Source organism: Anabrus simplex, chromosome 11 (assembly GCF_040414725.1).
Source record: "Anabrus simplex isolate iqAnaSimp1 chromosome 11, ASM4041472v1, whole genome shotgun sequence".
NCBI lineage: Eukaryota > Metazoa > Arthropoda > Insecta > Orthoptera > Tettigoniidae > Anabrus > Anabrus simplex.
Genome location: NC_090275.1, coordinates 20,570,480 through 20,596,770, shown reverse-complemented (window position 1 = coordinate 20,596,770; position 26,291 = coordinate 20,570,480). Strand labels below are relative to the sequence as shown.

General features: G+C 38.3%; 1 protein-coding gene across 4 annotated transcripts in view; it reads left to right on the top strand.

Moving 5' to 3' along the window:
• Positions 1-16,047, top strand: part of LOC136883536 (uncharacterized) — a 55,334-nt gene extending 39,287 nt beyond the window's left edge. For 2 of the 4 annotated variants that reach the window (XM_067155902.2, XM_067155904.2), the window contains exons 7-8: positions 10,768-10,893; positions 15,902-16,047. In XM_067155902.2, the coding sequence (XP_067012003.1) occupies positions 10,768-10,884 (117 nt within the window). In that variant the 3' untranslated portion in view covers positions 10,885-10,893; positions 15,902-16,047. Of the gene's footprint in view, positions 1-10,767; positions 10,894-11,165; positions 11,268-15,901 lie in introns of all 4 variants that reach the window. The other 2 variants (XR_010861265.2, XR_010861264.2) reach the window with 2 other exon arrangements.
• Positions 16,048-26,291: the final 10,244 nt, after the last annotated feature.

Genomic DNA, 26,291 nt, shown 5'->3' with positions numbered 1-26,291 from the left:
TGATTTTCTCCAATTATATTCAAGAGATCACTGAGCAATCACGGTCTCCATATAAATACTCGTTGTGAATACTGTCACGCTAATTATATAAATTATTCTCACCACATTTAAGTCATCTCACTGTGATAAAAATGGATGGTTTGCTAAATTGAAACGTAATAAAAATTAAATGGGATAAAGTCAGATTGCGAATGTAAATCTGATCATATCTTTACGTATGTATTTCCCAAACAAACTCTTGCGTGAGTATGAAATCGTAAAACTGTTCTCCAAATTTTCCATTCATAAATCTGAACTCTGATTATTTGGTCACTTATCTTGAATACGCATAAATAACAACTTACGGGCTAAGACAATACCTCCCTAGAGCCTACGACATATGGCTCCTAACTAACCATTATCCTATTCTTTATATTTAAAACACTTCAATTGAAATCATATCTGCGTGAAAAGAAATGAACATCTATCTAACTGTTCAAGTAGTTTCCGATCCACACACTCTTCCACCAACGGCTCAATGTGCTTTAGCTAACTGCTCTTACTCAATATCTCTCATGTGTACGAGCTACACAACTCGTATGGACAGTACAGAATGAAATTAATACGTATTATACTGAAACGTCACCGCGCCAAAGAATATCACATGTATACATATTCATGAGCCTAGTAAACCGTATGTTAAAGAACTCTCTTGTACTCGGTACATGCCATTTACCAATGTCAGATAAAAACTGTCACGATTCACAATTCTACCATAATACATGTCCATCTTACCTTAAAATGGTCATCTGCGCGATATTCACACTTTGACATATTCTTTCCATTTGACACAGAAACTCACCTCATGTAAATCTAACACAACGTTTCCTCGGCGAATAGCAATTCTTTCTCTTACCGCAGAATATAAACAAACATCTATATTTCAAGTATTCCTTAATATGCTCCAAGAAATAACCACATTTCAACACCATTCAAATATACATTATCATACCACCGGCATACATATTGCCGTACGCATATAGCCGATTACACCCAAAACTATATGCCAAACATTTTAGAATTGCCTTGTAATAAACGCATTTTAATAACCTTTTATCTTAAAAACAGCAGTTTGAGTTCAATGCCCTCTTTCTATGAAGAAAGGAATACGTAACTTAACTATATTCATCTGTGTCGTGCAGGTAAATTCGTGACGTAATCTTTGTACAGGTAAACGAGATTAATCGAAATTTCACTAGTTATATAGACTCATTGCTATTAGGTCTTCACAAGTAACACTTCTTTCATTTACTCATGCTAGTTTCTACTGTATGTATGCAAGTGCGGTAGTCTGTATATGATATAATAGAATTCTAATTCTACACTGCCATCTTATCTTATAGCCTTAAATATCTCACACTTCACTTTGTTTCACACACGTTCTTAATTAATTCATAAATATCACCAATTATTCAGCACATGCCGAAGTTAGATTGAGGGTGTAGATTGCAAGAAACTACTCTACTAAAAAATGTATCGACTTATCTCGTCAGATGCTACGTTTGGTCTGGTTGTCGCTCCATTCCTTGGTTGTAGTTAGACCCTCTGTTAGGATCTGGATCTCTGGTTGGATAACGTCTTCCTGGTCATCAGCTGGTCACACGGCTCGCCGGTCCAATCCTCATCAGCTGGTCCTCTGGCTGGCCGGTGCTCATCCCCAGTTCAGTCCATCATGTAGATTTAGCAAGCAGTCATCATTCCAAATCTGCAGACAACGTAGAAAATTCCTTTTGCGGAGCAATCAGTCATGATATATTCCATAGTTCTACTGCTATTCTAAACGACGAAGTTTTCTTCGGTTGGAATAAATTCTCCGTATATAGATATTAAGTTTATAACCACAGGGGTAACTTTCTTCTCATACGAAATTATCAGTTCTGCAATATGGTGAGTCCTTTTTCTTCAATCGCAGAGTGGTTGCTCACCGGATCCAAGTCAAACGTATCTCACCACGAATTGCTTATTTCTATAATATTTTGTCTCTTTTATAACATACGCCGGTAAATTATTTTATCAGATGTTATCGCCGATTGTAAAACAGTCAATATCTTCCTCAGGAGTTTAGGATAATCTTCAGATGTAAAGCTAGGCTTGTATTTGCGTCTTACTTCTGCAGTTGAAATTTTTAGAGTATTTCTTTAAACAATCATTCCGCTGCTATATATTTTTTTAAAACAATTCAAAATGAGCCTCTACTGTCCTGCAGTGTCTTCCAAATCAGTCCGTTCCGTGACGTGCATGGTCTCCTATATGACGTATTAATAAGAAGTTCATTGCCTTAATAGATCGCATGGGCCATACCTTCCTACGCCGCCATTTTGTAAATGGTCTACGAGATGCGAACGGGCACACAATCAATCAATCAATCAATGTTAGCTACTCAAGTAGCAGCCTTCCTGTTGCAAAACTGGGCATTCCAAATATTGGGCTATGTGTTGTTATCAGCCAGTAGGAAATACCGCTGCATTAGTTCATTGAGAGAATCGGCCCAGAAGTGACTAGTGACGTTCTATTCCAATCTGGTGTAAACATTTTACAAGTGTTTCGGTTATGGGACATGCGTTTCCTGTGATCTCAAAATTGTTTGTTTGTTCACAGTGAGCAAGTATTCAAGTAACACTGTGGTGATCAGTCATGCCGAAACATATGGGAATAGGGTAGCGGGCCGCAAGTATTCAATGTCCGAATGCAACGTGTGCTACCGCAGTAACAGAGAAATGCACTTCAAGCGACGAAGTCTCACAATGCATTTTGCAGACAAAAAGCAGCAAGTTTCTGCAACTAGAGGAGAATCTGCTTAAATATATGTTTTCGTTACATAACGTTGTATATGCCATTTCTCACGAAATGCTGTGCTTTTTAAGAACGAGAAATAGCTGCTGCACGTGGAATTTGTGTATCGGATTTGAAGGTTAGCTGCGGCTGGATGATTAATTTTATGAAGAGAAATGGACTTTCTCTTCGAGGAAGAACAACATTATGCCAAAAAAAAAAAATGCCGAATGATTTCAGCCAAAAAGTAATTGATTTTCAAAGTGAAGAAATATTTGATCTCGCAAACAGGATCTGCAGGTCAGATGCCAGTCAGTTTCAATGTGCCACGAAGTCGAACAATCAATAAGAAAGGAGTCTGACTCCATGGCTGAATGGTTAGCTTGCTGGCCTTTGGTTCAGAGGGTCCCGGGTTTGATTCATGGCCGGGTCGGGGATTTTAATCTTCATTGGTTAATTCCATTGGCTCGGTGGCTGGATGTTTGTGCTGTCCCTAACATTCCTGCAATTCACACACCACACATAACACTATCCTCCACCACAATAACACGCAGTTACTACACATGGCAGATGCCACCCTCATCGGAGGCTCTCTCTTACAAGGGCTGCACCCGGCTAGAAATATCCACACAAAATGATGATGATGATGATGAATAAGAAAGGGACATCAGGTGTCACCGTATGCACTACTGGAAGCAAAAGACAACGATGTACTACAATGCTTGCTGTAACAGCTGCTGGCAGAAAGCTTGCACCTTTCGTTGTTCTAAAACGAAAAACCATGCGTAAAGAAACATTTCGCGAGGGATCCACGTTCGTATCCAAGAAAAAGGGTGATGGACACGTCACTCGTACAAGATTGGATACGGACGGTTTGGGGAAATCTAGCAGTGTCCCTCCTTTGATGCCCGTCCCTTCTCGTCTTGGGCAGTTTTCTTTTTTGCCGGCATGTTATTATTATGTACTTATATGAATTGTACTTCTATTAGTTCATGTGTATTTTGCTTCAGGCCGTATTGGCAGCTCGTATGGGGAGGAATGTTTTCCAGTGTCGGTACGTCAAACCCTTGTGTTCAGCTTACCTGATGTACCCTATTTGACTTTTCAGAAAAAATCTCACTCCTGAATTTTGCACCAAATGTCGATAACCGCAGATGAGTTGAACCAGTTGTGTTTATATTATATTTGATTTATCTTTTAAATGTAAATGAGTTGTAAATAATTTTTAAATATCTAAATTTCTCAAATAATTTATGCATCTAAAGTTTTCGCCTGTATTTTTCATCAAAAAAATGTGTTAATTATGCGAGAAAATAGGATAAATCCTCTCTTAGTTTGAGTGGAAGTTCAGGTCTTTGTATCAAAAGGATTTGCCACCCAATCGTCTGTTTTGTTTTCTGCTCACTGAGTGGAAAGTGTTTCACCTAGATTGATCAAATGACACTATGTAATTCCAGCCACAATATCACTAAAAGCCACTTCACAAAGTGAATTCGTTAAGAGTTTGAAATGCGGCAAAATTGCCATCTTCAATACATTTAACCCATAACAGAACATTCCCTGTGGAAACCCTTGACCTTGTTTTTATGTCTTGAATACACATTTATCAAACCTTTGTAGTTGGATATTCAGCTCACTGAGTTTGTTGAATATCTCTGCCAGATAGACCAATTGGCAGAGCTACTCACTCTTTTTGAAATATTCACCAAATCAGAATGTATTTGTGAAAGAAAGTACATCACTTCTCAAAATTCAAAGAGGCGGGTCAGTATTCTTCGACGTTACAGCCATCGTACTTCACTATGCAACAATATCCGTGTGTGTGTGTGTACAGATCCCATTTCCTCACACATATTCTTAAAGATAATGGGAATTTAATGTTCACGACTTTGTGAAATTTACCATTTTCACGGCAAAGTGCAACATGTCATGAAACTCCAGTCATTTTTTTTAGGAACCAAGCTTTTTCTGTGGATGACAACAATGCAGCCAGCTAATTTTACAAGTAACTTTGTAAATGCGCGCAATGACACCATTATTTCGATCCATCATTGAGGCTGGACCATCTAGAAATACTGAACCACTATTGTGACGCCAAGTCCAATTCAATTCTTATGAAATTGTTTAGTGTATTAAAGATTTCCTCTTCTATATGGCCAGAAATGTTTTTACATCCAAGGATTTCAATTGATAACCTTCATTGTTAGGCATCCGCATTGACACGTTTCTAATTAAAATTGGGAGACTTCTACCTTTCAATGCGTGTACGCGTATTATCTATGTTATCGGAAGAGAACACTTCATTTTAAGGACAGGTTTCGTCTCATAATGCATGCATTGAATGGTGGATGTCTCTTGATTTTAATTCATCCAAGGATATCGTCAACAGTACCTTTCTCTGCATCAGTCGGAGAATGATGCACTACAATCTAGGCTATAAATAATTTTATTCACACTGATTAAAATGGTAGTTTAGGGGAAGGCCTAAAATTTAATTCTCAAATATTTATTTTTTATTTTGTTAATGGTCCTGTCAATAAATATACACAACTAATATTAAATTAAATTTCCACTCATTTATGTCTTATAACTTTTTACCGCACCGGCAATGATAACAGGTGCCTAAAACTTAATTTTGTAAATACCTATGTTATTGTACCTATCGAAAAATATTACATACCGTAACAAAAGTTACAGAGAATGCAAGTTCCAATCAATTATGTCTTATACATTTTTACTGTACTGGCAATGATAAAAGTTATTTGTGAATTTTGATTTTTGTTGCTAGGTCCATATCAGCGCCGAACCATGAGAAAATGGTTAAACAGAATTTAATGAAAATTGGTATGTAAAGTCTGGGAATAAGGTGCTACAGTCTAGGTTATAAATAATTTTTATTCACGCTGGATGAAATGGTAGTTTAGGGGAAGGTGTCTACAATTTAATTTTGTAAATACCTATGTTATTAGGCATATCGAAAAATATTATATACTATAACGAAAGTGATAGTGGACAGACAAGATTTTATTCTGATGACACAGAGCATAGTTCTCTGTGAAACGTAAAGAATTTCACCTTATTTTCTTGACACGGCATAAGCCCAAATGCGTATATCAAGTCAACTAATGTTCCACCTTTACAATACCATAATCGTCTTTATTAATAAGACTACATTAAACTTTATTGGTGGTACTTGTTCCGTCCCTCATTCAGGACATCTTCAGTCATACATAAAATCATCAAAAATATTGCAATGACACACAATAAAAATCAGTGGATAAAAGGTCTAAGAATCTTGTGACGCAGCTTATTGTTGTCTTATCAATCTTGAGTTATAAAATAATATAAACGTGAAGATGTTATATATCATAAAGTCCAGCTATTGCAGGGGTTAAAATATTGTTTGCGTGCATGAAATTGCACAAATGTAATGCAACATGAGTGGTTATGCAAAATAAATTTGTAATGTAGTTATCACACCATTTTGAACTGTATTGTACATGTTATTGACATGTGTACATAGACAGTGCCAGATTAATGCTACATTAAATTAGCTTCTTGTGATGAGTTGAAGAAAGGTGGACATATGTTGAATGACACAAGTTGATCTTGGCCAACGTTGTTGACAATATGGGCCTGAAAAGGTAGGAAATATAAATGAACTCATCAATAAGTGCAATGTGAAATGTAAATGTTTTCCATTCTTGTGGTTGGAGTTCTGTGATGTGACTCTGCATCTGTAGCTAGTCCATTTTGCTTACACAGTTCTTGGTACGTTGTCTTTCCTTCATAAGTAGTCTTTCTTTGCAAGTATTGGATGATATTATTATTATTATTATTATTATTATTATCATTTTTCTTCTTTCTTCGTTTCGGCCTGCTGTGGACCACGTTATTTCAACCGTTTGCATCCTTGAGCTTTAATTCTTCCCCAGTACTCACGCATTCTCGTTCTGTGAGCCTCCTTTCTTTCATCAGTCCACTTCTTGCCTGTTTTCAACTTTGGCCTTTCTTGGAACCTCTTGTATCCCTGGAGCTTTTTCTGGAGAGGAGCACGTTTCTGGATGTCTTTGAGTGTGATTCCTATTTCCTGAAGGTCTTTTTCAACTTTGATAAACCAGGGTCCCTTGGTTTTCTTATTAAGAAAGTAGGAAAATATCCTATTGGTCTGTCTCTGTGTGCTCATGCGTGCTATATGGCCATAAAAATTAATCCTCCTTTTCCGAATCGTGTCCGTTATCCTCTCCATATGCTGGTACAGATCGCTGTTGTGTCGTCTCCTGTACTCACCATTTTCTTTGATTGGTCCAAGAATCTTTCTCAGGATTTTTCTTTCTTTAGCTTCTAGCTTCTCCATCAGACCTCTTCTGTTCATTGCAAGGCATTCTGCTGCGTACAGTGCTTCCGGGCGTACAACCGAACAATAATGCCTAAGCTTGGCGTTGATGGACACTGATCTTTTGTTGTAGACATTCCTAGTCAGCTGATATGCCATCTCCATCTTGTTGATTCTGTACATGATTGCTTCTTTCTCAGAGTTGTTAGGTACTATCCACTCACCTAAGTACTTAAACTTTTCCACCTGCTTGATTTTTCCCTGTTCCACAATGAGATCTCTGGGAACTGGCTTGATGTTGGTTATAAACTCTGTTTTTTGGAAAGAGATTTGAAGGCCAGCTTTTGCTGCCTGGATTCTCAGTTGGTTAATTTGTTTTTCAGCAGTATCTAGGGAATCAGAAAAGATCGCTAGGTCATCTGCAAAAGCTAGGCAGTCTATGATAAGATCATCTTTCTTATATCCTATTCTAAGGCCATTCTCAACCTCTTCCTTGCACATCTCCTTGCGCCATTCCCGAATGATTTTCTCCAGAACGCAGTTGAAGAGAAGGGGTGATAGTCCATCCCCTTGCCTAACACCAGTCTTGATTTCGAAGACGTGTGAAATTTCTCCCCTGAATTTCACCCTGGACGTAGTGCTGGTTAAGGTCTGTTGAATGATAGCTCTCGTTTTGTTGTCTAAGCCCATTTCCTTCAGAATGCGGAGGAGAGTGTGTCGATCTATGGAGTCATAGGCTTTTTGGAAGTCAACAAAAGTAACTACAAAATTCCTATTCCTGGATTTTATTCCCACCTGGTGGTGAGTTCGAACCCACACATCTCCCAAATGCAGAGCTTGGTTCCATAGCCATTGTGTGTTAACACTCCAGTCGCTCGTGTTCCTAAATAAACTATATCAAATTGACGTATTATTATGTGGTCGTTATTATTAAGGCAAAGTCTTTGTGGTTTGACACTGTGGTTAGCCAATTCAAGTCTCATTAATGAAGAAAAAAAAATCACCATCAGAATGTTGGCCAGCAGGATAGGTGTACAATTTCTAATCACTAGATTGCATGCCAAAAGCTTGGTTTCAATTCCAAACACCTCCGCTGTGTTGTTATGGAGTGAGGGCATATGATGGTATTGATGGTGATTCATTCGTCGGATGGATTAGTTAAACCTTGAGCATTAGTGAAAATGGAATGGCGTATGACTTTTAGTGCCGGGAGTGTCCGAGGACATGTTCGGCTTGCCAGATGCAGGTCTTCTGATTTTACTCCCGTAGGCGACCTGCGCGTCGTGATGAGGATGAAATGATGAAGACGACACATACACCCAACCTCCGCGCCAGCAAAATTAACCAGTGATGGTTAAAATTGCCGACCCTGCCGGGAATCGAACCCGGGACCCCTGTGACCGAAGGCCAACATGCTGACCATTTAGCCATAGAGCTGGACAGCATTGGTGTTATTCGACATGAGCAGACTGTTTTGACACCAGGTTTCACCCCTCACCCTACCTCATTCTCATCATCATCATCATCATCATCATGACATCCAGATGTGCAGATCACTCATGGGCATCATCTAGATAGACATGCACCAGACCTCTCCAGAGGCTGCACATCACCCAATCAGTTATTACTGAGGCAAGTTGTCAGAGACATAGCATGTTTTACTATAGACTAAATTAATTGAACTACTACGGACAGTTATTACAAGTGCACTGGAGTTGGAAGTTTTCCACTTAACACGTTTGCGGCCAATGACGATACATATGCGTCATGACTCTACTTTCACTCAGTGCTGATGACGACACTCGTGCCTCACATTCCATGCCAAATATTAAAGCTCGTATTTCCGCCAATATGCGTGTAAACAAACACCTCTTTATCTGTGCATTGTTAAGGTGCTATTAAACATATGCGCCATCCGGGCATCAGATCAATTGTTAGTTACAATCTCTGCAGCCATTACAAGTCGGCATACATTTCAGCGATGTCAAGAGGGAACAGTGAAGTTTCAGAAACTTCTCACTGCAAGTAACCCCGTCTTAGCGGGATAAGCAGGTGATTTGCAATTAATGATGGTAGTCTGGAAGCTATCCTGAACACTGGTGACAGTGACAGCATTGATAGTGACGACAGTGATGACAGTGTGAAAAGTGATTGTAGCCACCTGAGTGAGAATTTTAATCACTGATGTGTGTGTCGAGTGTCTGCTCCCAATTCTCACATTACAGAAGATGAGGAAGCCGTAAATAATATCTCATCTTCAAATCTCCCGCCAAATAACATGGGCAGTATTTCAGGAGTCATTTCCTGGAGTTCAGATTCGTCCTCAATGAAACAAATTAACTTTGTTGGTCGGCCGGGAATGAAGGTTCCACAGCCAAGTGACGCGAAACCTATTGATTATTTTCGCTTGCTTGCAGATGACAACTTGCTGAATAACATTCTAACTGAATGTAACGCATTTGCAGAAGAGTTATTTTTGCAAAAGAAAAGTAGCACACTGTATTGACTAGTTACATTGTACAGCTTATGGAGTAATGTAAGTATACATTGTTCACACAGCAATAATAAGATTCTACTGCACAGTATTTTTGTGTGAAATGTTCAAAAACTTATTTTTCTGTTGTAAAGAAGTTCTACAAACGAACAAAACATTATTTTTCTCGTTCCACTTCATTACCAGTCATGACGCACATGCTGCGTCAAACGGCACCGAAGGCGAAAAGCTCATTGGTAGTGCCGCTGATGCAGCATGTGCGTCATGGCTCGTATGCACATTGAAATAATTCAAATAATAATCTAAAATGCACAAGGACAGAGAAATGAACTCCTTTAAACAAAAAAAGTTATTACGGTACCACGGTAATGGTTGCTGATGTCTGAGCGGCCGCGAACGTGTTAACACACTTAGTATTCAGGAACATGGTTGAACACACAGCATTCCAGCTCATCAAACTCCCAGTATCCAACAGGGCCTCCCACAGTGCAGCGTCATCCCCAGAACAGTTCACTTCACAACTCTACTAGCACGCCATGCTGAACTCTTGCATAGCTGTCTGACTCACTTCTTGCTGACGCACTCCAGATTGTCTTGTTACCAATTTGGGACTGTCTTACTCTCACTCATGCCTTCTCAAGGCTGACTGGCACTCACTTGGCTTCGCTTTTTATATAGGCCAGTGGACAATCGCCACATTTTCAACTTCCAGATAATTCTGGGTGCCTTCTCCATTGTTACCGAAGGAGCGTCCATGTCGTAAGCCTCTGTAGTTCACCAGGTTGTTGTTTTACTCACCACTGGCCCCACCTGCATTGTCACTGCTGCACTGGCATTGTAGCCCCCCCCCAATTCATTGTCATGTTATTTTTATGGCTACCACTACTAATTGGCCAAGTATTCAAAATGCTGCAAGCCCCTTACATGCAACACACCACCAAAAAACAATTCATAAAACAGTTCCAGCTTCAACTGAACATGACATTTCCTAATTGTAGTAATATGCTTGTTATGTGACTAGCAGATTTGTTGGGTTACTTATTAAGATACGTGACTTAGTTGTACCAAAATATTCTAAAGCTGTATTTTTATTAATGGTAACCAAAGGTCATTTTTGTTCTGTTAGACTGGAATTGACCTGGAGCAGTGGGTTCGGAAACTCCCTGCTTATAATGGAGATCCTCCAGGTATCCTGGATCCCACTTCAGAGGCAGCTGCCGTGAAGCAGTATCAAGTTTTGTAACAGTTCTGTGTAAGTATATCTCTTACTAACATTGCAATAGATTTAGTTTTTAATACAGGGGACGTATCATAAGTCATAGCAACTGTGGTATATTGTCCAATAACACTTCAGCACAGGAATTCCACAATGTGCTTTGGAAGGCCAAAGCAGTGTGTATCTCAGTGGGGTTGGCTGTGGGGAGAGGGAGCAGTCGAAAGACACTCGCACCTAACATAGTGTTAAAATATTTTGTTGTGCGCAGACTGATCACAAACATGTACTAATAGCTATCATCCTTCCAGATAGTCCCTAAATGTGCCAACTATACTGAGAGTCAACTCGAGACTTAAGCGGCCTCTTTGATGTTAGCCAGACTTCTGGTCAGTGAAGAGGCTTCTGCAGCGGTAAATATTCCCTATGTTTGTTGCTTGTTGCTGCAGTTAGGAGCTTCCATCAACTTGGTTAGATATTCTGGTGAACTGACATGACCCGTTAAAAATATTTGTGCTGTTAAAATATGGAAAATATATCACAAGTTGTATGTTATTCGGGTTTGATACTAACTCTTATATTTCATACGTAGATGGCTGTGAATAGTTATTGTTCTCGGTGGTGTGTGTAGCAAAATAAATAATTATTTAACATGAGTTTGATATCTTATTGCATTGTGTACTTTTAAGCTTTGAGTTCATTCCATTGCTGTTTAGTTTGCATAATTTTTACGCTGTTGAAGATAGATCCAAGAAATTCAATTTGCATAACCAATTTATTAAGGACATTGGATTAGCAGCTCTGAAAGGATCATTAGCAATAGTCAAAAATCATCTATACTCTTAGCTACATCTTTGTCCTATGAGGAATCCTTCATGGATTTCAAAATTATTGACTGATACACATTTTTAATTACTGTATTAAGTAGGCTTTAATATAGTATACTTATCATTTATGGACATATTATAAACGACCCTTGTAGTTATTAATCAAATTTTCATGTAATCTTTGTCTTTTTGGCAACCTCCAAATGGGGGAAGCAGAAATAAATGCATTTCTCTCTCTCTCTCTCTCTCTCTCTCTCTCTCTCTCTCATGCTCAATATTCATAATGGCTGCAAGCCGTGAGCAACACTTGGGTGATGCTTTGATGCTTGCGTCAGAAGTGAAATAAATACATACATACATACATACAGACAGACAGACAGACAGACAGAAATTACGGAAAAGTAAAAATTGCATTTCCTTGTTACTATGGACATGACCGATACAGAAATACCATTCTTTTCAAATTGTGAGCAATGTACAGACAAAACTCTTATTTTATATACAGTATATAGATGTAGGCTTTCAGAAAAAGAACGTAACTCCCCTGTTTTTAAAGATACAAAGGGCACTAAGAAAGTTTTGCAATGTGAGTGAACACTTTTAGACTTTTTCAAAATAATTTCCACCACACTCAATACACTTCTCCATACGTCGAAACCAGTCACTGAACCAACTCTGCCACTTTCCTTCAGTTACATTTTCACACTCTTGATCCCATGCTGCCAGAAGCTACTCATCGGATGCAAAATGTTGCCCATTCAACTTCATCTTCTCTTCTGGGAAGAGTGCAAAGTCACATGGGGCAAGATCAGGACTGTATGGAGGGTGATCAAGCACAGTCAACCCTGATCTGGCAAGAAAATCCATTGTTACATTAGCACGATGTGCTGGAGCATTGTCGTGATGCAAGAGCCAAGTGTTAAGCCATGACCTTGGATGGAACTGCTTGAGAGCCTTGATGACCTGAGGCAGACAAGTCTCACTGTACCACTTCGCAGTAACTGTCCTTTGTGTTTCTAGCACAACCTGAGTCAGGATGCCCCGTTTAGTGAAGAATACTGCAATCATCCTTTTCTTAACTGACCTTGACTTTTGCACAGTCACAGGAGTACTCTCATCTTCAAACAGTCACACCGTGTTCTGGGATTTTGTTGAGACATTGTAGTAATAAAGCCAAGTTTTGTCACCTGTAACGATGCTATTGACGTTACGCAAGTCACATTTTCAAACTGTTTTAGCATTTTTCGACATCATTTCACTCGATGTGCCCTTTGTTCCTCTGAAAGTGAATGGGGCACCCAAAGGGAACAAACCTTTCTAACATGGAGATGGTCGTGTAGAACTGAATGAATAGCTGGTACGGGGATGTTGAAGGTCTCTTCTACCTGCTGATATGTCAACCGCTTCTCTTGCTGCAACATTTTCCTCACAGCTTCAATGTTTTCCTCAGTCACTGATTCAGACGGTCGCCCAGAACGAGGATCGTCTTCTACCCCAAAACTTCCCCTCCGGAACTCATTGTACCAGTGGAAAATTGTTGTCCGATGTATACAGTCTTTCCCCAGCACAGGAGTAATTTCCTCCAGGCACTGGTCAACAGTTAATCCACGAGCAAAACTGTAGCGGATAATTGCGCGATATTCACCTTTAGACCACACTGACATCTTAACTTGCTTTCAATCTCACTGCTTGATAAGAACTGGTGTGAAGGTCGTGCCTTGCTGTCTTCTAGACCGGTTTTCACCCCTCTTTTCATCCCTCACCATAACAGGGGTGTCCAGTCAACCGTTTTTGCATATTGCAAAACTTTCCTAGTGCCCTTTGTATGAAAGTGAAAATCAGGGAGTGCAAAATGTATTCATCTAAACTCAGTATACATTTCAGATCATTATGAAATTTATTCTTCACGTTATTAATTTAATTCATTAAAATATTTATGCAGGAAAATGAAAATTGGAAATGTTGATTCCTCCTATTATCACACGTTTACAAATGGAGAAAAAATGAACACTGGATGGCATACATAATACAAGAACAAAGAAATGCATTTTTCTTCTTCTAAAAATATCTGCAGGGGTGTCAAAAATCCTAAATTTGAAAACTTAGCTTGAAAAAATACGCAAACAATAGCAATCACACAAGTAAACACACTTAAATGAAGACAGTGAAAATAAAACCGCGGTATAGCTAACGATTTGAGAGTCAAATGGTGACCTCTCATACTTCGTGGACAGTGATTCCGATCTTGGTGAAAATCAAGTGCCGATATTGTCTCGGACAATGATGTTGATACTAATAGTGACTGGGAAGAAAGGAATGTTGACCAGGACAATCCTGCAAAGACTCCACAACAGTTTTTGGTTTCATTAATTCTTTAATTTCCTCTTGTCTTACACCACTTCCTTACACTTTGACATCATGCTGTTTTCAAGTTGCGCATAAACAATTCAAGGAATTTTAAATATTGCTCGAGATTATCAATAGACAGTAAAACAAAACAATATTGTCCGAACAGGGTAGCTTGAACTCTCTTCGGTGGTTGTTCCAAGACCAGGCCTATCGAAGATTAAAGAAACAAAGCGTCTCTCAGAGCGACGCTGCCAAGTTTCGTTCATTTTTTTTAGGAGTGTTCACAGCGACTCTTGGCTAAGAGTGTTAACCCCTCAGCGTCGCAGCCATTTAAATAGCTTCCTACCCCGCGGCCAGATGAGATTTCAACTACGCTCTACTGAAATACATCGATTCACTTAAAGCGTTACTACAAGTATAAGAGTAGCCCGATTTTCACGAAATTTGGAATTCCTTATGACAGAACTATGTACATGCAGATAATTACATAATTGTTTCACATTTCCTTAGTAATTTAGTTCCGTGTGATAGAGTTCGAAGCACTCTTTGAGACAGGGACTCAAGTCACACTCCTGGCAGCAGTACACTGATGTCTTCTTTCCGCCGTGTTTTGAACACAGGATACAATGTCTCTAAGGTTTGGATTTCCAACTCTTGGGTGCTAATTTCCTGATAAAATGTCTTTCCTGCAACCTTGGAACTGTATTATCTGATGCGCGCCGGCCTTGAATATTTCGTTCCCCTCCCTCCCGAGCGTATTTTGTAAACAAACCTTTCACCAGCTGAACCCGATAAGGTAATTGCTCAATATTTGTCTCTGTGACCTGTGTGAGTATTATTAGAGAATTTAGCAATCAGAATTCACCGTTGAAAACTTCTCTTTGACCTGTATAATTATCTATAGTCTCTTACACAAAATTTCCAAGTACTGTTTCCTCCTCATCGTCACTCTCATCATTTACCACTGCTACATCATCTATTTCATTATCACTGCTGCTTATTCTTCCGACTAAACTTTCATCTGAATTATACAATATTTCAAGCACGTTTCTGTCAGTCAAACCATGGCTGGAGCTGGCCATTAAGCACGGCGCGTCACACGGACTGATGCAGCTGCAGCGAAACCGAAAAGAGCAGGATGAAACTGAATGAGGGGAATAACATTTATGACGAAACAAACCAACTCGATACATATTTCAGATAAAAGGTCGAGACAACGTCTTTCAAACGAGATATATACCATGAACAACTGGTTCTCGTATCGTATGACAGAAAGCAGCACTAACTGATGCCTACACAGAGCGCTCGTGGAGCGTTACGAAAATATTACAAGCTGAGAAATAAAGACAAATATAATAAATAAACCGCACTCCAAATGTACACATAGAGCAAGGAACATCACACGAAAAGACAAACTTCTCAGATCATCTTTTCTTTATTTTATTCTGTGGGAAAGAATGAAGCAAACAGACTTTTAAAAAACAAGACATTAGTGCTCAGACTTATTTGACAAAACAACAACATTATAATGATTTTTCAATTCTTATTTACAACACTGAATGATAAACCCGAAACTGTCTTCTTGGAAACAAAACAATTTGCATATCAGTAACTCAAAAACTCTTCGTGCTATAGCCGTCAATGTGAAACCATGTATGGGTCTATACCACGTATAGAGGTCGGCGGCTACGGAAGAAAAGAGGGTCTATACCACGTATAGAGGTCGGCGCAGAGGGGTTAAGGAAAATTCTTTGTCCATAGTTCTGCTTTTAGATATTGTTCCTGTTCCAGAACTTAACAATAGATTTAATTTCAAATACAGGTATCAAGTCTTAATTTCTTTTTTAACAGTTTATTTCTCTTCCTTACAGGTGACTTACGCATTTTGGATGACATTCCTACCTGAACCAGTATGAGTGCCACCTTCTCTGTACTGTGTTGAGTTTGTGTCGTGTTGTTTATATAACTGTTTGGTCTCATAGTTTAAAACTGTTACAATAAATTATTTTCAGTTCTACTGAATTGTTTCTTTTCAAGGAAATGATAAAGCATTGTTGAACAGTGAGCAATGTGAGCAAATTAGATTATTCCTTGAGGCAGCTACGATATGCAGAGATGAGGAACAAGGGAATGGTGCATATGGATCATAATAGAAAAAGAAAGTCATGTTCAACCATATTTATTTATCAGTCTTACATAAAAATCAGTATTCTTACAGCCATTTAGTACCATTAATTTTAAGCATAGGCCTACATGTTACATCTTGTTTAAAAGTTTCTTCAGTTCTTAATTCTTTTGGTCAGCTCCATAACTAGTTAAATGTTGAATCAACTAAATGCATTAACATAGTTTAATCATGTATAAAAATACTATCCATTATTATTAAAATCCTTGATCATCATCATCATCATCATTTCCCTTTATCCAGCTGTAGCCGGGTAGGGGCAAATATGGTTCCTCTCCACTTTCTTCGGTCTTTCCACCACTCCTCCTCCAACATTGTGTCCCAGTCGAGGTTTCTTTCTATAATGCTGCGTTGGATGGTATCCTTCCATCTCAATCGTGGTCGTCCATGGCCTCTACTTCCTTGGATTTGCATTTCCATCACCTTTTTTGGCGTCCTTTCGTCGCTCGTTCGCTTTATGTGACCAAACCATCTTAGTCGGCTCTTCTCTATTCTATCATTAATTTTTTCCACTCCAATTTCTTCCCGGATTTTCTCATTCCTTATTTTGTCTCTTCTACTCTTCTGCATCATACTCCTCAAGAACTTCATTTCGGCTGCCTGTATTCGACTCTCATCCTTCTTTGTCATTGTCCAAGTTTCTGCTCCATAAGTTGTTATGGGTACGTAGTACATCTTGTACATAGTATCCTTTGCTTCCGTTGGTACATCTTTGTCCCATAACATGTTTCTTACACTATGATAGAAACAACTTCCAGCTTGAATCCGTTTACTAATCTCAGCATCCAGTCGAGCATTCTCCATTAATTCACTCCCCAGGTACTTAAACGTTTCCACTACTTCCAGGGGCTTGTCTGCAAGTCTAATCTGACCTTTCCCTTCTTTCTTCCCTCTAGTCATAACAAGAGTTTTACTCTTTTCTACACTTATTTTCAATCCACATTCTTCAATCTTCCCATTCACCGCATTCAACTGTTCTTGAACCTTCCTGTTGTCTTCTCCCCAAATCACAATATCATCTGCAAATAACATCATGTTCATTTCTCTTCCTCCATATGCTGCTTTTGCTGTTCTCATGATGTCATCCATTACTATTGTAAACAGGATTGGTGATAGAACACTTCCCTGTCTCAGCCCACTAGTTATTTTGAACCAACTTGTCCTGCCAACTTGTGTTTGCACGCAACTACAACATTCCTTATACAATGCCATGATCATTTTTATTAATCCCTGTCCGATTCCTTTTTGCACCAGACTGTCCCAAACTTTCATCCTGGGGACACTGTCATATGCCTTTTCAATATCAATGAATGTCATCACCATATCATTCCTGTACTCCCAATGCTTTTCCATTAGTTGTCTCATAATGAAAATGGGCTCTGTTGTTGACCTTCCACTTCTGAAACCAAACTGATTTTCCTGTATCTGATTCTCAACCCTCAACCTTATTCTACTTTCCAGTATCCTTTCCATTATCTTAGCAACATGGGATATTAGAGTAATTCCCCTGTAGTTCTTCAAAACTTTCTTATCACCTTTCTTGAAAATTGGGATGATTATTCCTTTTTGCCAATCCTCAGGGACCTCCTTATTCTCCCAGACATTCCTGAGAACCCGTTATGTCCACTGCAGGCCTACAGCTCCAGCTGCCCTTATCATCTCCACTGAAATTTCATCTATTCCAGCAGTTTTTCCATTCTTTATCTTTTTAACTGCCATTTCAATTCCATTCATTGTAATTTCTTTATCCATTTCTTCATCAACTAATTGCCTTTCCTGGTCGTCCATTGAATGACTGTCATCCGTTTTTATGTTCAGGAGCTTCTGAAAATACTCTCTCCATCTATTTCTTACTTCTTCTGGTTTTGTTAAAATTATGCCACCTTCATCCTTCACAAATCTGGTGTTTACTTGATCCTTGAATGAAACTGAAATTAAATTTACATTAAATTAGATAGCAATCACTAACATCAACATCAGTCAGTGTAATGCTATTGGTGATAAGATTAGGGACTTATGACATTTTGTTTTCTCCCAGCTGTGTGCTATTAGAAGCATCAGAGGCCTAGGATTTTAAAACCCTTTATGATTCCTTTCTTTCCTCATTCTTCGAGTGATCATTCGTTCAAGTTTTTCTTCTCATTTTGATAGTCTTTATTATCTTCCTGATTAGTAAGGGATAATGCCCACTTCAGTGTGTTCTTGTGGTACTGAATTCACCATGGCCTACATTTTTGCAGAGTGCATGGACCTCTCTGGCCTAAGATGGAACCTTGGCCTGCAGGAGACTCTCAAACTCATACTAGCTGATGACTAGAATACTGATGATCGAGTCATTCGCTTTATGTGTGAGAGTGGATTAATCAAGGGCTTATAAATTTCAAGTGTTCTGTTACTTAGGGAACATAATTATGTTCCCCCTTTGATGAGTTTGTGTCCTTTCTGGCTTAATAAATCATACTTTAATTTTTTAAATTCATTTTCAAATTCCTCCTTTCAATAAATAGTTTTATTGTATTTTCATTTTGTTGTTGTTGTTTTGTTTACAAGTCTGTTAAGATATAGTCTATTATGGGTCTGGTATCCCTAGCCTCCCGCGTGTAGCGGTGAATAGCCTTATGCTTGAAGAATGTATTCATAACAGCTAAACCCATACTAGCACAGAAGTCCAGCAAACACTTCCCATTCCTATTAGCTTCCATATCTTCCCCATATTTACCAATCACCCTTTCGTATCCTTCAGTTCTATTTCCAACTCTCGCATTGAAATCACCCATTAGCACTATTCTATCCTTGTTGTTGATGCTGACCACGATGTCACTCAATGCTTCATAAAATTTGTCAACTTCATTCCTCACCTGAACCCTTGCATGGTGAATACACTGAGACAATTCTTATCCTAATTCCTCCAACTGCCAAATCTACCCACATCATTCGCTTATTTACGTGCCTAACAGAAACTATGTTGCGTGCAGTGGTATTCCTGATAAACAGCCCTACCCCATACTCTGCCCTTCCCTTTCTAACACCCGTCAAGTACACTTTATAATCTCCTATCTCTTCCTCGTTATCTCCCCTTACACGTATATCACTTACTCGTAGAACATCCAGATGCATCCTCTTTGCTGACTCAGCTAGTTCTACTTTCTTTCTTCCATAAGCCCAATTAATATTGATAGCTCCCCATCGAATTCCATTTCGTTCGCCAAGTTGTTTCCAAAGAATCCCTCGCCTGTCAAATGGGAGTGGGACACCGTTGCTTCCATAGGTCCGAGGCTTGCTTAAAATGTTCTGAGCTCAGTAAATTCATGAAGCAGGATGCTACCCTAGTTACACATAGTCCAAGTGAAGATCTCTTCTTTAACGGGTTATGGACCACTGGTGGATTGTATAGTCCTAGCCGCCCGAGCACAAGGAGGGCAATGGCTTAGAATATGTCCGAGATTCCCACTCCCATTCCATAGCAACCGACTCTCAGGACCACTTACTAGGCCACTTAGCCGTTGCCCATGGTTCACAAACTAGGATGTGACTACAGTAACCCACACCAAAAATATACCACAAAAAAATATACTTCTACATGCTAGACATGACACTTCTGAATTCCAGCATCCCGCCTAATCAACCCTGACAAGAAGCAAGTAGGCTTTACCTGCTTGCGAATCAATTTGGCCGAACAGCTGTTGCCTACCTAACCAAAATGAGGACGTCCAAGCCCTGGGGATACACCACTGAGACATCAGGGGAGGCACTGGGGACACTTTCCAACCAAAATACCCCCAACAACGAAGAAGATTATCCCATCACGGAGATGCAAAGTCTGTGTGACACGGGGTCCGAGGAAGTACACTTCATATGAATGCCACCGCTGCAAGGTGGCGCTGCATGTACATGACTGTTTTATGATCTACCATTCACATAAAGACTTTACAAAGTACATATGACAGTAGTTTCGATATTTCCTCTCATTACATTGCCGTAAGGCATGCTTTTTCTGTGTCAGTGATAATGAAAATAAAGGGTACACCAAGGCATAAAATAATAAGTTCAATTAAATGGTATGTGAATGGGTTAAATGATTGGAAAACATCAGGATAACTAGAATAAGGTTTTGCAACATGTTTATTCTCTAGAAATAAATACATCTGGTGAAATTCAATCATTACAAAACATACAAAAAGTCATTAAAATTAAATAGTTAAAAGCTGATTGTTAAGACCACTTGCCATTCACTGTTATAATATTTAAATAAATACTGCTATTTTTCTGTTTCAGTTAAACTTTAATAAATAGATAACATTAAAACTATCAAAGCCACTTGCCATTAAATATTAACCCTTTAAATAAATACTGAGAAATTTGCTGTCAGGTTCAGTAACTAAAGTTTATTTCAACCGAGAAATTCTGCTGAGCTCTTTACTCAGTCCTGATATTTCTGTTGTTCTATGATGCAGCATCTTCTGTTTACCCTTTGTAGATTTAGTTTGCAGTGTAAACAAGCTGCCAAAATTCATGCTGATGATGCCTGTTGTTTTAAGGGGCCTAACATCGCAGGTCATCTGCCCCCCAAAATTCATGTTATGGAAATAAGTCATATCTCAAAAATTCCATTCTGAGTGCAAAAAAAAAAAAAAAAAAAAAAAAAAAAAAATTACAGGCACACTTTTTAGGGTCATGGTTCATTACACAGAACTTCTACAATGGACCTCATCAACAATTACTATAAAGAAAGCTGTATCAAAAAAAGGATAAAACTCCAGGACCTCAGTTTAAAATTGAGTTACAGACAATTATAATATTATTTAATTATAACACTGTTACAAACATCTACAGTGTTTTATATTTAATATATTCAATACAGATGGAAAGCTGGGGTTCACCAGGCAAAACTGTGGTGGAGACCACAAGAACAAATATACTTCTTAGAGAGGTAAGAAAATATTAATGGGTGCGTAGATCCATTACAGCTACCGATATTCTGGTTGAGCAGCTATGCTGTTATAGCACTTGCAGAGTACTTAATATTTAGTCTCATCAGAACAAACGAATCAAACCTATACCTCTGCTCTCACCATTTACTAGTCCATGTGTGTACTTTAATGGTTTCATGTTATACCATATATATATTTTAAAAATCATCCAAATACCTGAACTGTCATTAGTATTAGTTATTACCAGAGGCAACAACAGGTTCTATTTGCTTTATATAGAGTGACACAAACTGTTACAGCATGAGCAGTAGTCATAACACTAGTGAACTGTGTTAGGGACAGCATTGCCGTTGTTCATATTGCTATCAGAGGTGACTTTTTTTTTCTTGTGGAGGTTCATTTATAGAACAGAAACACTTCCAAAAGCCATGCAACATGATTTGTTCTTAAGGCAAAAAGATTGTTACAAAGTTTTCATATTTGGAAAAGATGAAAGATCTTCAAAGCTGTGAAAAGGACTGCTAGGTACAAGCGAGGAGAAAGTATGTAACCTTAGAAGTATTAAAAAACAGAAAATGATGGAAGTCAAATCCAAACTCAAGGTAAATGTTGACCACATGCAAAGAAAGCAGAACTCTCTTTTGATAAAATTGTTGTACCAAACTTTACTGGAGTATTATGAAGTACAAAAAGAAATTCCTATAGATGCTGAGATGCATTAATGGAACAAGAACTCAACAGGATTGGGATAGATATTGGTTTGAAAATCAGAAAGCCAAAATTTATCAGAATAAATCAAATCAAACTTTGGCAGACAGTTTTACAAATTTGGAGACTTTTTTATCTTTACAGAATTTTAAAACTTTCATAATTTTAACAGTAGTTCAACAGACATGGCCAATAAGCCAACCCATATGGTGAACAACCATTTTGATGTCATGTTGTATTTCAAGTGCTACATGTTAATGGATCGCTACATCGAAAGTCTATATAAGTTTTATATTCAAATAGATTGACATTGGATTGATCACCGATCCCTCCAGAAAACCTCCTGGTTTCGATCTCACAAGAAGGATATGGACGTCTCTGAATAGAGTGCGGACCTATCATGGAAGATGTAACTTATGGCTAAACAAGTGGGGCAAAATTCCTAGCCCTCAGTGTGACTGTTGTGATGCAGTGCAGGCAATTCATCATATTGTGACGGAATGCTCATTACAGTCCTTCAATGGAGGATATGAAGACCATCAGAATGCAAGTGATGATGCAGTGAAGTGGATTACTTCTTTGGACATTAAACTGTGGCATGCCATACGAAATAACAACATTGGTATCAGAATAATAGCATGCGATTTGTATTCTGTATTCCGAATCTGCTAAGAATTGCTAAATCTGCTTTGACGTGCTTTGAAATTGTTTTAAGTTGCACCGATAGATGGGAAAGGGCTAGGAATGGGAAGAAAGTGGCTGTGGCCTTAATTAAGATACAGCCCCAGCATTTTCCTGGTGTGAAAATGGGAAACCATGGAAAACCACCTTCAGGGCCGCCGACAGTGTGGTTCGAACCCACTATCTCCCAGATGCAAGCTTACAGCTGTGCACCCCTAACCACATGGCCAACTCGCCCGGTGCTCCCTTTTCCTTTCTTTACAAACCACTCCTGTGCTTGTGCTACACATGTGGAAACAAATGTGAGCAAGTTCACATGCTAGTGGTAATGACATATCCGGAAAGTAATACCAGGAAATCCACCATTACATTGAATTTTGTAACTGATCTTATCTTATATCTTCCAGAAAAATGAATTACAATTTTTTAAAATTTATGTTCATACTTGATTCATTCATGCATTTTTTCTGCTTTTTTAAAGCAATTTTTTAACCTTTAACAGGAGGGAAAATTATGTACATTTTGAATCTAAAATACCATGGAATTTCACCACATTTTCAGTATAGGCATGGAGGTGACCCCCTTCGAAGAGTAACGTTGTTTCTCATCATGAATCTACAGAGCTGCTCTCTACTTGCTTAAACTGTGAGATTCCCATATTGCTTTTCTTTGCAATCTCCAGTGCCTTTAACTGTAAGATTTTGTGCAAAACTAAAGTGCTCTTGTTTTTTACCCCAGTTAAATATTTTAACAGGTTTTTTTTTTTTTTTTTTTCTTCTGTTTCTGGATACTGGCCTGAATTTGATATCCAAAATGATTAGGCTGTCTTCTTGTCACACTACAACTGTTGTTTTACTGCATGTGATGGCTCTACACAAAACTCATGTGTTACAGCATGACTACTGAAGTTATTTTCTATGAACATGTTCACTGTTAATTTAAACTGTTTGCTGTAACTCCCACTGACAATTATTATTCACTTGCATACATAAAAATTAATTAGTGTAGAGACTGGTATATGTTACGCACCAGGTGTGCTTTTCCCATGTGGTTACTTCAGGCTTACTAACATAGATTGCTGAGCGGTTCCGTTACTGAAGTGTCGCCACTCACAAACTGATGACGGCCAATGAAACGAGATTTTTTCATGACCATACATTTGGCAAAAAGAAATCAACAGAAAACTTTAACATGATCATGGTGGGAAAATTAAGCAGGCAAATATGGTAATACATTAAACTATCAGCTTGACTTTGTTTGCTGATAGTTTTATTTTTCTTTCATTCAGTCCCTTTGAAGGTTGTGCACAGGTGACGTTCCCTCCTTTCTTTTTGCCAAATGTGTGGTCATGAAAAAATCTTGTTTCCATGGCCGTCATCAGTTTGTGAGTGGCGACACTGCCCATTTGCCGCTACCAGTAAATAGTTAACATTCAAATTACTGATGCTGTAATGAATGATGGTATTATTAAGCTTTTAATATAATTTTTTAAAATACAATAATTATTTCAATACCGATTACCTGTATTTGATTCTAGCGGAGAAGGGCATAAATTATTTTTTGTCAGCCAATATTTGGAATGTGGAGCGTTTGGTACATGAATAAATGCAGCTGTACTTATACACTGGCGGACTGAAAAGTAATGCACAACACAGCTTATTTTGTAAATAGAAATAACAAAAAATATGCACAAAAGAACTACAGGTTTTACCTATTCTGAGGAACCAAGTCTCTCGAAATATTTTACCCATAGTGACACAAGTTCAGTATAACTTGTTCATAGAAGGGAAGTATAGTCACCTGTGTACAACCTTCAAAGGAACTCTCGATAATACTAATGAGGGGAGCACGCCAATTCGCCAGAAACTTCGCTCGGTGAAAGAGAGGTCGAAATAAGCGAATACAGTACATGTTTTGGTTTATCCATAGACATTCGACTGTTTCCGAGAAAACGACTATCAAAGTTTCCAACATGCTTTACGTACCTTTTGGAGCGTAACAAGTTCAACTGTCACAGTGGCGCAGCGGCTATCGCCGTTGTAAAATTACAACTGGTTTCACAATAAGGGTTATGTATTTATTATATATATGGTATTTGATATGGATTACAATGTTTTGCAAGTTTATTCTTATATTAATGCTTCTGATAGATATGGTGAATTCCCTTGCATACTACCGATCATAGAACCATTCAAAACATAGAATTTTTGCACACCATGCGCATCGCATGAAGACAGGCTTGCCACAGTTACATTTCTGGGTGGGAATGTCACTCGGGAAAGAAACGTTGCTAATATTACTGAAGATGTCACATGTTGGCAATAAGTTTGCGGCAAAACACGCATAACGGATAATTTTTCCAAAACAGGCGCTTGCCATTGATTATGAATCAATGCGTGGATTTTTATTGCATCGCGTCTAGTCGTGATATCCCTTTGCTGTGCAATGAGTGTAGAACAATTATTGACGTTTTAACATTAATTTACCAGACAAAGCATTAAAAGACAAAACACTACAACAATATTTCAAAATACTTTGAACAAAACCATTCGTGATCCTTCCATCTACAAGAAATACAAATTCAATATCATGTGTTCAAAGAACAAAGTTATGACTTGACACTGTGCAAAGTCCAAGAAAGTATGAAGAAGAAGAAGAAGAAGAAGGATCAATGGGCAAAAGTAAATAAATGTCATGTTTCCCTATTGCAGGGAAACTAATATTCTTTAAATCACTACAACAATAATGGCGTGTGGTTCCGGAGAGGCCTGATGCAGGTCTTTTGATTTGACACCCGTAGGCGACCTGCGCGTCGTGATGAGGATGAAATGATGATGAAGACAGTACATACACCCAATCCCCGTACTAGGGGAATTAACGAATTACGGTTAAAATTCATGACCCTGCTGGGAATCGAACCTGGGACCCTTGTGACCAAAAGCCAGCACGCTAACCATTTAGCCATAGAGCCGGACACTATAACAATGATTTATTATGGAACAGTATCCTCCTTGTTTAATACATTATAGTTAATGTGAATTTTAAAGAAACTTAAATTTCTCATTTGTCACACACATATATATGTTTCAATCCTAACTGGATCATCTTCAGTAGATTGCTAAAATTAGCATATACCTTTGTAGTTAAAAACATATAAAATTGAAGCAAGAATGATGTTACGAATGTTAAAATGTTCTTATTAAGAAAAAGTTCACGCTCTTATAAGGTTGTGTTAAAATCTTCAGTGTGCACTGCTATCCACTGGTCACGATGTCCTCTTGATGTTCCTTTAGTTAAAAGTTTGCTAATTGGACTAGGCGGTTTCTGATTAATAGCTGATATTTTGTGATTTGGTCTGCTGCCAACAGGGATCACAATAATTTCATATGTCTCGGTGGTATGATTGCCTTCTTTGCCCAGTTGAACGATGTGTTTACATGCGTGGTTTTGTGCATAAACATTCATATAACATCATTCTTGCTTAAAGTTTATATGTTTTTAACTACAATATGTATATGTTAATTTTAGCTATCTACTAAAGATAATCCAATAAGAATCGAAACATGTATAGATGTAACAAATGTGAAATTTAAGTTTTTCTTTTTAAAATAACATTAACCATAATGCAATGAATAAGGAGGATACTGTTCAATAATAAATCATTGTTGCAGTGATTAAAAAAAAAATGAAAAAAATATCAAACAATTCATCAGGATTTGAATACAGAGCGCAAAACTTTGAGGTCGCGGCAAAAGC